This window comes from Coloeus monedula (assembly GCF_965178545.1).
Source record: "Coloeus monedula genome assembly, chromosome: 7".
Taxonomy (NCBI): Eukaryota; Metazoa; Chordata; class Aves; order Passeriformes; family Corvidae; genus Coloeus; species Coloeus monedula.
Window position 1 is genome coordinate 19,755,754 of NC_138787.1, and position 12,268 is coordinate 19,768,021.

The following is a 12,268-nucleotide window of genomic DNA, read 5'->3' on the forward strand; positions in this document are numbered from 1 at the left end:
GAATGTTGAGTAAATTAAGTTAGCAATTACCTGAAGTTATTAAATTGTGTGAAATACTGCAAAAGTTCTTAAATTTGTGTTGTTAAACAACTCATTATTTTGCATGGCAAAATACATATCCAGGCAAGTATCAGTTTTCATTTCAAGTGTCAGTTGTGCTGTGAAACTAGTAAAAATAAGTGGCGTGTTTTGAGTTTGTTCTTGTTTTTAAAGGGATGGTTGTGTATTTGAGGGGTGGGGTGGGGTTTTTTGCTATTGTTGTTTAAGCAGGATTTAATCTGCTTCTCTCAGAGGTTCCCGAGAACTTTTGGATGACTCTGGCAACAATCTATCTGCATCAGATTCAGATTCCCCGGTTCCTACTTGCATGCCTTTCTCTTGGTTTGGAGACAGCCACAAGGAGCCTCAGGTTTCTAGCAGCAGTCTGCATGTTACTCAGAGTGGGCAGGATGGTTGTGAGCATGGTCAAGAGAAGAACAGAACCAAGGTAAAGATGACTAATTTGTGCTTTGAGTATTTAAGTGTTGCATCTTGATAAAGTAAAAACACCAGTGGTTAGTATGTGGAAGCCTAGTGATTTAGTCCTTGACCACATCACCTCTTACAAACTTTGCTGCAGAAGTTTGAGATATTACAGGTTTACATGCAGGAATTGCGTGTGTGTTCCTGTTCACTCCTCTTCAGTTGAAGCATCAGTAGAGGCTACTCAGGTGAAGTAGCATCTAAGGAAAAATCGCAGAGCATGCTTTTTTTCTGGTTGATAATGCTAAAACTAATTCTAGTTTCAGGAAAGCATAGTTTTAAAAGTCAGATCTGTTTCCCAGACTAGTTTGTGGAGGAAGTGTACATAAATAGAGGTCAACTGTCCGAGCAGTTGGCCAGCCAGTTCTTACCATACTGGAATGTAGGGTTGGAGTACCAGACAGTTGGAGGCACATAACGTCCTAGTTCTCATTTACAAATACAGTATTAAAAGCCAAGAAACACATCTATAGAACACTTTCTTCCAGGCTTCTGAGTAACTAATAATCTAATAATTTAAAGCCTTTTAACCAGATCTTGAGACTGAGGCTACACAGTTCAGTCTATAACCATAGTTACAATCTTTACAGTTTAAACTATTTGAAAGAAACAGCTTTAGAAACTAAAAGGTTTAATGTGTGTGCTCTCTGAGTATTTGGTAAAAGCTTTTTCAATGTAAGACTGTTCCTAGCAATTTTACTACGTTTTTACAATTTCATTTTCGTTTTCTTTGGATTTTGTCAAATTGAAAATTAGACTTACTTGAGTAAGGTCATAGCTGGGTTTATTCTTGAGTTTCACACTGTTTCTTCACTTTGGATGCCCTGTTTTGCTTTTCTTCTGTGTTGTTAAAGAGAAATGATTTGTATATCTGGAAGAGAAACTGACCAGGTTGTAGTCCATTAACTCACTGATCTTTTGCAGAGATTGCAGACAACAAGTCTGCTTTCCATGTTTTCAGATGGTGATTGCACTGAAATGCTATTGTAATACCTTTTTTTTAAATACTTTGTTTCCCTAGTGTAAATCTACGGTCCCTGTGATAGTAGTAAATTGTCTGCATACGTAGTTTTTAAAAATCACAGAAAGTTAGTTTTAGAACTATACAATCCTTATTTTAACACAGGAACTTAATAAGAGTAGGAACTTTTTAATCTCTGAAGTAGAACAGAGCTTTACAAAATACTGCCCAGTGTGCATCAGTCTAGTGTATTTACAGCTCCTGCATTGGTTGCTTCTGTTGAAGCATGCAGTGGTCAAAAGATGTTTCTGTAAATAACCCAAGGATTTGAAAGGTGTATGCATATACTTCAATACAATTTTTTTATTAAATAGGAGTGCATGGTTGGTCTCTTCATAGGTTGGCCTCTTAAGAGGCTGTAGTTGGTCTCTTAGTAGGCTGTAGTAAAGCTATCAAGGTGTTTTCTGTGTAGATAAGCATTCAGTGCGTTTGTCTTTCAGAGTCATTGATTCAGAAGAACCCATTGGTCCCCTCTTCTTTGCTCCCTTCTATCTGATTTGAATAATTTTTGTGAGCATAGTAAAAGTCCCGCTGCTGCATTTCTGCTATAAGCACCCATAATGTTCCTAGGCAGCTGTTAATGTTTTCATATACCTACCATATACACCTGCTTTTTGGCAATCAAAAAGTTACAGCTCTTACCAGATTGAATGCTCTCTTCCTTTGCACATTGTCCTGAAGTAATAGTCTTTTCTTCTTACTGGTCTATACTTACCCAAGTTGATTACCACTTCAGCCTTCCAGCTGGTTTCTTGCCTACTGGTTTGGGGTTTTTTTGTTTCCTTCTCATGCTCCAGTATGTAATTGCTGCTTGCTGCTCTTTTCCTTAGTGCCAGTTGCAAATCAGCAGCTGGAAGATTATGCAAGTCTCCAGCTCTAGTCCTGCTTTGTAAAATGGTAGAAAGCTGATCCCATTGAAGAATAGATTCTCATACATTCATTAATCATAAAATCATAGTTTTCCTCTCCAAAGTCAGGCTGTTTTCACTTTGCAGTGTTTGGGGTCTTTTGTAAAGACAGTAATATGACAGTGGCTGCTCCTTCAAATGAATGGCTAATTGTTGCTCATCTGAACTTAAGAGTTGATAATTACATTTGCACAGTAACAAGGCTTTGGCTTGTTTTGCTATGAAATGACATTAAAACTGACGAAGAAATGTGCTTGACCACAGCAGTGAGTCTTGTTACTAAAACAATTTAAAAGCAAGGGACAAAGTCATCTTCCCAGAATTCAAGGAAAGAATACTCCTTTTTGTTGATATTAACTCAAAATTTATAAATAAAGCAGTATATAATAAGTATAGCAATAGCATTCATTCATTTTGTGTCTGTAGTATCCCATATGATCATGTGACAGCAGTTCTTAAACAGGAGGTGAAAGCAGAAACCCTAAAATAAGAACTTTGTCATGTAAAAAAATCTCTGTGGAACTGAGTCTTTTGCATTGTGTATAATTTCTATAGTTGTGTTTTAGCATTGGCGATGTAAGGAATATAATTCTCTTCTTTATTACCTGGTTTCTGTTGCAAAATTCGCCTCTTAAAGTTACTGCATTTAGAAGGTTTTTGTTTTCTTAAAATGATTCTGAAGTTAGTTTTAAGTTTAAAGTTTGACAAAGTGGTGAGTCAAACTTTTGGATCCTTGTGAAAACGAGAAACACAGGAACTAAAATCCTGTGTGCTTGCAGACAGTTCTTAAATTAGTCACTTGACATAAATCTGTGCCATTTCCTGATACAATACACACACATACATACTGTTTATACTGATTGTTTTTCCAGAATACTATTTAGCTTCTGTAATCTGGTATGCCGTGTTTCATTTTCAATGCAAGGAAGAACAGTGTGGTATAAATTATATTCTATTACCTTAAATGATAGGAAGCTTACCTCTAAAACCTCTTCTATCCAAATTCTATGCTAGTCAAGAGTCAAAAATCTTCTTTGCAACTGGCTCTAAATGCTTAAAAGGAAGTTACTCCCATAAACTGAATAGGAGCAAGGGGGAGGAGAAAACATTACAACTGGTGCTTAGATGCTTAACTTTTGGCTATGTTTTTTCCAAGATTTTTGCTTGAATTTTATTGTCTTTCTCTTTTGTTTTGTTTGTCTGAATTGTTCTTGATTTTCTCTGTAAAGGTAGAAAGAGTGAACTGAGGGCAGCTAAAAGAAAAGCTCCTATATAGATTTTCAGTTTGGGTTGAAGTTAATTTGAGAATAGGTTGATAGACAAAGTATTCTGTTGTTTCTGGTAATAATTTTTACATCTAAAAGACTGAAGAAGATCCTAAAATTTAATGTAATTAATAAAATCTACATGGTAAATAGAACACCATTTTTCAGTCAAGAAAGGTACTACACAGAGGCAGCAGGAAAACTCAGGTTGTGGTTTGGGAGTTTTCTGTTTGTTGAGTTGTAGTGGTGATGTCTTTTTTCTTGAGCTTTGGTGTAGTGTTTTTAAGGCTGAAAATGTGTATCAGTAATTTAGAGTATAAGGGAGTGCACTTAAAAAATCAAACAGAATCCAGAAAACTGAGAGTTCAGGTTAAATTGAAATCAGAACACAAATACAGAAGTGCTAAATGAAGATAACTGCAAAAATGTAGTTCTCTTATAGAAGCGTATCTTACTGAAGAAAAATATCTTTAAGATCTGTTTAATTTAGGATCTCAGGTTGTTTATGCACATAGGGATGTGGTATGACATCCTTACAAAGTGTAATTAGTTGATTAGAGACTTAGAGAACATTAGAGAAAATACTGATAAATAATTGCTTACTGTTTGTAGGCAGCAAAGAGTAGTGCTGAGAAAAAAAATTTAAAATGGCAAAAGTAGGAGGCATGTTTTTGGCAGAATTATTTTTCACTCACTAAAGAAAAATATTTTCAAGGTCACAATCTGAGTTGGAAATGAAGGGAATCAAATTAGAAAATGTTCTGGAAAAAACATATATTTATATTCTTTAGGAGGGTTTTTTACCAAACCTGCTGTGAAGTTTTCACATCAGGTTTTTTCAGTCTTCAGTTTGAGCCCGAGGCTGCTCAGGCACAACCTACATGAGGTTGTACAGGTACTGGCTGCTGGGTAAGATTCAGCCTGGGTCCTGCTGCTTTTAGATGCTAAGCCAGGCATACAGATCCAAAAGCTTTCTTGAAATACAGACTAGGTGTAATAACTGAATGTAAACAGAAGTAATGTGAAGATTTTACATTCTTTCAATATGATAGTCATGTGAATAGTATATTAGTCATGTTTCTAACCTGAATTTTACTTTGTTACTTTTCTAAGAAAATTAATCTTCGACTAGATCACGTTGCTCAGAGCTATGTTCAAACTGAGACCCTGAATGTTTCCAGGGATGGGGTGTCCACCATCTCTCTGGGCAACCTGTGCCAGTGTTTTACCTCCCTAATTGAAGGTGTTAAATGAATTGCAGTACAATACAGTGTCTTAAATCAAAATTTAAAGGTTTGGGAGAGCTTGTCCTTGGGCAAGCTTTGTATTTTCCATGAATGAACTTATTTAAACTACTTATTTTACTGTTGACTGCAGTGGTTTAACAGTGGGCAGCTGAGAAGTCTAAAGCTAATTCTCATTTTCACAGCTGTGAAACTGTGGGGGTGCTTCTGTGCCATGGAAATCTTAATGACCATAAACAATTAGGACTGATTTTTATCTTGCCAACAGAACACCACCTTCTGAAACACGTTCATAGTGTTTGCGGAGATTTCAGTTCAATACAAATTCATGATGAATAAGTCCAAGAAATGCCTTTTAAATTGCTTCTCCCATAGTGTGGTATGCCTGCTGAAAAAGTAACTGATGCATTTCCTTGTGTATTTTAACACCATTTCAGGTTATGACCGATTCTCTGCACAAGTTGCTCTTATTGGGGATATTGCTTTAATTTTATTACTGTGTTTCTGAATTCAGAAGTTTAACAAAAACAAGTCAGATGCTTGATGTAGTTAGTACATTTCATGTGTGTTCTAAAGGTAACTGAGTCATACTATTTTTTTTAAACCAAAAATCAAAATTACTAGAATGTCACCTAATGACCTGCTTTTCCAAGAAGTAAGTTAATAAAACATTATTTCCACTTGTTTGCAGAGTAGAATTGTCATAGATGATACATACCATAGCAAGCCAAGTTGTGAACTTTCAGGGTTAGTGACAGAACCAAATCTGTCAGGTCGTTCACACACTTTAACCTTCTCTTCAAATGAGGTGAGTTTCAAAGTGTGTATATGTGTGTTGTTGATGTTGTTGTTCACACTACAGCATGTTTAATAGAAACAGATGTGTGTGATGTGAAACTAGATGGCTGTTCCACATTTGAATGTTGAAGAGCACTGTAAAGAAGCTGTTAATAAACTAAGGACATGCACTAGTGAATGACACATCAGCCTGTGTGTTCTGATCCTAGTTATATCATAAAAATCAGAATGAACTCTCTGATCAGATTGCAGTTTTTAATTTTAAATATAATGGTTCCACTAATTTAAAGCAATTTCCTGGATGAATGAAAACTGCAACATTTTTGACCTTGCCTTCATGTCTGTGCAGGTTTGTTTTGCGACAAAATTTTGTCTCAAGAAAAAAAGAAAAAGGAAAGGAAAAGAAGTCAGAATATGGTGGTTCTGATATATAGGTAGAAATTAGATACCTGAAAGTGTGTTCATTCCCCTGGAGAACTAATTCCTTTGGCTACAGCTGAAACCTAAAGTCCCCACTTCGGTAGCATTCTGAAATACCGTCTCATTTGGTGTTTGACCGATGGACATCTTTATAAATTAAATCCTTTCGTTTAGGAAAACTCATTAAAAACTGAACATAGTTTTATGATGTAATTTGAATTAGAGGGCAGACTGATGGTTTGTGAATGTGATGGGATTTTTATTAGCTGTTTTAAGTCTGTCTTTGGTGAAAATCCTAAAATATCCCAGTAATATGTAAAAGTCAGAGTAGTCACAAACAGTGTTGTAAATTCACTAACGGTAAAATCTGAGGTGTCAAATATCATATAACTAGTTTACAGATTGTAGTATAGATTAAGTTTTTGCAGATTTTTATTGGAGATAACAGTCTTAGATCTAATGAAAACCAGAGGAAGTCTAGTTAATAATCTATCTTTGCAAGTACTCCCTGCAGTTTTTTGAATGGTTCAAGAATGGAATATGTGTTTCTAAAACTTTCAAGCAGTATAAATAGTAATATTTAATTAAAGACGTCTACTTGAATATTATTCTTTGATCAGTATTACAAACTTTCAGTAAACTTTGGATTCTAAAACTCAAATGAAAGCTGCCTATTACTAATTGTCCATGTGTAAAGTGATGATTTAAGCCTCTTTTTGTTATAGATCAGTCTAATTCCAGGGTTCTGTCTAGTTCATATGTTGCTTGTTGTCCCAGTTTTGCATGAGCAGTGAAAGCTGTTTGTACCTTTTCAGTAAATAAATTGAGTACCAAGGGTCTGCACTGAGGAAAACAAGGAATTAACTCTGAACTGTTTTCTCTTTTGGAAAGCAGTACACATGAAGAAAAATACGTATTTCTGGGTTTGGGGGGTTTTTTAAGTTTGTTGTCTAGGTCTAGGAAAAAATAAGTAATCAATCTTACAGCCGTTTGGGGTATTTCGAATCACAGAATAAATGTGGTTGGAAAAGACCTTGGAGATCATCAAGTCCCAACTTGTGACCCAACACCACCTTGTCAATTAGACCATGGTACTGAGTGCCACCTTCAGTCTTTCCCTAAACACCTCACCTGGTTTTCAGCTAAACCAGGGATTGTGACTCCACCACTTCCCTGGGCAGTCCATTCCAATGTTTAATCACCCTTTCTGTGAAGAAATTCTTCCTGATGACCAACCCGAATCTTGCCTGGTCAGCTGAAGATTATGTCCTCTTGTCACTGGTTACCTGTGAGAAGAGGCTGACCACCACCCAGCTACACCCTCCTTCCAGGGAGTTGTAGAGAGCAATTAAGTCCCCCCGAGCCTCCTCTTCTCCAGGCTAAACACCCCCAGCTCCCTCAGCTGCTCCTCACAGGACTTGTGCTCCACACCCTTCACCAGCTTCCTTGCCCTTCTCTGGACACAGTCCAGCACCTCAATGTCGTTCCTGAACTGAGGGGCCCACAACTGGACACAGCACTCGAGGGGTGACCTCACCAGTGCTGAGTACACTGGTGGGGACAGTCATTGTCCTGGCCCTGCTGGCCACACTATTCCTGATACAGACCAGGATGCCTCTGGCCTTCTTGGCTCTCTGGGCACACACTGGCTCGTGTTCAGCTGCTGTTGACCTGCACCACCAGGTCCTTTCCCACTGGGCCACTTTCCAGCCACTCTGCCCCCAGCCTGTAGCACTGCATGGGGCTGTTGTGGCCAACATGCAGGATCCAGCACTTGGTTATGTTGAACCTTGTGCTGTTGGTCTGGCTCACTGATCCAGCCTGTCCAGGTCCCTCTGCAGGGCTTTCCTACCCTCCAACAGATCAACATTCCAGCCTAACTTGGTGTCATATATTAATTTCCTGAGGGTACGCTCAACCCCCTCATTCAAATCACTATTGAAGACACTGAACAGGATCATTAACTTAAGCTCTTAATGAGTATAATTTCTACCTGATGGTTGTTGTCCGAATGGGCTCGTAAGTACACAGCAGGGGTTGTGCTAGCCAGTGTAACTCCTCCTTTCGGAGGAGTGGGCTATTGCATGCTGCCTTATAAATCCTGGAATTGTTAGGAAACTGGAGATGGAAGCACCTCTTAGAGATCTAAATGGGGCAGCATGGAGGAGTCTGCCTATTTGCTGGGCAGGTGCTCACAAGCAGTTTGGGGACGTGACTGCCTGGTGAGAGTTCAGTTGTTAGCAGCCAGTTAGTTACAGCAGAAGCACTTCACTCACAGATGGTTAGCAAGCTAGCAGGGGTAATCCTTCTAATGTTGTTAATATGTTAAATGGTGTGATGGCAGTGGTATTTTCTTGGGCTCTCTATTTTTATCTCCAGAGCCTCTGCTTGCTTTCTGAATCACATGTGTTTTTATGCTGGAGCACATGGCTTTCTCATGCTTCCATACCTTAGGAGTAGCTTTAGTTCTGCTTTCTGAATTTGCAGCTGATCTCTTGGGTATGTAGTGGCTGTTTTGGGAACTCTTAACTTAGATGTACAAACAGCTTGGCATGTTCCTTCTGCCTCTGAATGGACATTTGAGAAAAAAATTATGTAGAGGTATTATTTAATGACCAATAGGCCTTACTCAAAAGTTGGTTCTCCATCATCTCCTTCCACAGTTTTCACTTTCCTGTATTCTGAAAAATAGAGATGTGCTTTTCCCTTGTGTAGTAGCAAAAATTCAGATTATACAGTATTAAATATCTCTGAGGAGATGATGTCTGTGTGTTTTAATACAGATTCAGGTCTTGATACAACTCTGGTTTTAAGGGTTCTGTCTTTACCAATATGAAGTAGGAGTTTGGTAGCAGCTGATGATGCTGAAACCCTAAGCTGCCAGTCATAGAGCCTGGAGGACTCCTCCATAGTGTAGTCTGTTAGCTGCTCTACTCTGTTCTGCTTGGGCAAACTGGTTCAGAGAGCCCCCAAGATTCTGTCAAGGGACCGCAATTCTCTTGACAAAATGAAAGACTCTGAGTCTTTTTTTTATTTTTTTTTTTTCTTCAAGTACTTAGACCGTAATTACAGAAGAAGTGAAGTTTTTGCATGGCTTGGACAGATTCTGTAAATCTAGAGTGAGTTCCAACTGGAATAAAACACTTTACACATTTTTTTCATGTAAAAGAGATATATAGATATACACACAGCCCCCAAATGATAGAAGTACATAGATATATTAAAAAATATGTATGCATCAGCATATATTTTAGTATTTCTTGTGGCTGATAGACCACAGCTGAGATACAGGTCCAACTTAAAATGCAAAGTAGTTCTCATTTTTTATGTATTATTCATGAACACTTGCTAGTATGACCCAAAGTTACCAATCTATTTTTTGTATTGCAATATCAGATTGGGGAGTACTTTTATCTAAAATTATTAAAAATAAAATGTGCATTTTAAAATTCCCTTGGTAATTTATCCAACTAATCTCTGTACAAAGCATCTCAAGCTTGATAGCTTGGATAGAAGACTTGGTGCTCCAGTTGTCTTGATACAGATGCTGTATAGAGCACTACAAGCCAAACCTCTTCTAGAGCCCTTTCCTGTTACTTTATGCAAATTGCTGTTTTTCTTTTGTACATCAGAAAGGCAGATGTGTTCGCACTTGTTATATCTACATAAGCATTTTAATTTGGATAAGGAGTTCGTTTTTGAAATAAATATTCTGATTGTTCCCACTTGCCTTACTTTGATTTATCTTGGAAATCAAATCAGATGTGCTCCAACAGTGGTCCTGCTACATTCCGCTGCTAGTGGCCATTGAGTCTTTCTGATCAGACTAGAGCTATTTGGAAGTGAACATCCTTTGAAATGCTTGTAGTGTGTATTTTAGGACCTCACCACAAACTGTTCAGCTCTACAAACTCGTTCCTATTTATCTGCATTGCCTCCTAATGTAACCACTGTCCCTTGTTTCACAGACCAGGGAAAGCAAAACCATTTTGAATTACATGTAGTCCTTCACTACATTGGAAATTTGAAAATTTTGTTTCCCCTCATACATGTCTTCCATATTGCTTGCTCAGATCCAGTGTTTTGTATGATCATATCATGTGACAGGTCTACATCTTACTATCTTTGACTTGCAATCACCACAATTATTTTGTTACATCAATCAACTCTCCCAAATATTTCATCAAATAAGCTGGATTTTGTGAAATCCCTTTGGCTGGCAGTTGTAGTTTTTCACCTACAACTTAACAGGGTCATGTCTCAAATCCACGACTAGAAAGATGCTTATTTCCATGTTTTTTGTTTACAAATGAGTGTAAGGCTTGCTGGAAAAGGGGAGCATATTTTCTATTTGCAAATATCTTTGATGAGTAGTGGAAGGTGGCCAGTGGAGCAGTCTGCAAGTTTAATGCATTCTGTACTCAGTCATGAGCTAGTGAGAGGTGATTCTGGATAGAAAAACTTCAGTTAACTGATGTTACTGATTCAAGTACCACACTTGAATTTCTTCTCTGCAGACATTGAGCTCTGTTGTGTAGCTTTTCTTTTGTGATAAAGTAATTGTGCTTCAGGACAAACAGCAGCACCTTTTCCCTTCAGAAGCAAAATGAAATTGAAGCAGGGTACTTAAAAAAGCTCTGTGAGCTGGCAAAGTGTATTTTCAGTGGAAGTCTACAAGCTGCTATGTTTCTGAAATGGTCATCTTCTATTTGGGCAGACCTCTTGAAGTGTTGATGTAATAGCATTAGTTGAAAGAATGAACAGTCCTCTCTTTTACAAATGTACAAAATGTAGTAAAACTACCTAGAACGCTCAGCAGATTTACTGGCTACTAGAATTGCTTTTATTCTGGATTTCCATCACTTAACGATAATCAGTCATAGGGGTTGAAGTGCTTGATGATTCTTCATGCTGTGTAAGGTAGCATCTAACATTAACATAGAGCTGTCTTAACCAACTAACTGAGGAAGTATGTTCATTGTTTGGATAGGTCCAATTTACCTTTTATGTTCTCTGTTTCTGACAGTTTTTGTTGAATGTTGTAGTGTCTTCTTCTTCACAGTAAACTAGGCAAACTGATTTCAAGAACTTAAGTCCTTTTGGAGTAGAGCATGTTTAAAAATGCACTTTGTTAATCAAACTCAACTGGCAACTGGAATTCAACATACAGTCAAGTAAAATATTGCTGATTGTGACTTTTCTCAATTGGTTAGGCATTGGATGATGAATTTACAACAACAGGAAAGCAAAATCAATGGCACAGTAGACCTATTTCTGAATGGACCACCCAGCAAGTATGCCACTGGTTAATGGGAATGAACATGGAGCAGTATATTACAGAGTTCACAGCTATGAACGTAGATGGACAGCAGTTAATGCAGCTCGACAGTGAGAAGTTAAAGGTATGTGAATATCCCGGGACAGATTTGTAACTGTACAGGTTTCACTGCTGATTCAGACGTATTTTTAACCTACAAAGTCCAGTTTCCTGGTTTTGTGGCTTTTTAAGGGATAGTTATTTGTTCTTTTTATTTATTTATTTTGAGTTACTTGCTTTTGAAATACTTGGAGACTGTATAGTTAGATAGTAATAAGTAATTGATTGTAGAATTAAAGGCAGGCTGTTTATAGGCATAAAAATAACAAATATTGCTTCCTTGTTTGTATCTTGAGGAAATGAAAGTAAGTATAATTATCCAAGGGGTCTTGATACATCTGTCACCTAATCTCAACAGAAGGTCGTATCAAACAAAGCAAGTTCTGGCCAATTCAAATAGAATTGCAGGATCCAGTTTTAGAAGTCTGTTTCTTCCAGATTTCTTCTTCAAATGGAAAGGCTAAAATCCTATCTGGTGACCTTTTAAATGTTTCAGGCTTTTACTCCTGCTGAAAATAGGTATTCTGAATCTTTTGAGCCTTTTCTTGCCATTTTATATTTGGAAGTCTGCACTGTATATGTATCCCTTATAGTGCTGGTAAATTCCTGCAGTTTTCTTTGCTTGTTAGATTATCACACTGCATTTTGGACAGGCAAGAGGTTCATTGGTCTATTCTGGCATACGGCAAATTATTATTAATGATCAGTAGTAG

At 37.5% G+C, this 12,268-nt stretch overlaps 1 protein-coding gene across 1 annotated transcript in view; it reads left to right on the top strand.

The window, feature by feature from the left end:
• The window catches only part of LOC309574817 (neurabin-1-like), a 41,206-nt gene that overhangs the window by 27,722 nt on the left and 1,216 nt on the right, over nt 1-12,268 (top strand). The window contains exons 16-18 of the mRNA XM_082284723.1: nt 292-487; nt 5,652-5,768; nt 11,392-11,580. Of these exons, the coding sequence (XP_082140849.1) occupies nt 292-487; nt 5,652-5,768; nt 11,392-11,580 (502 nt within the window). The remainder of the gene's footprint in view (nt 1-291; nt 488-5,651; nt 5,769-11,391; nt 11,581-12,268) is intronic.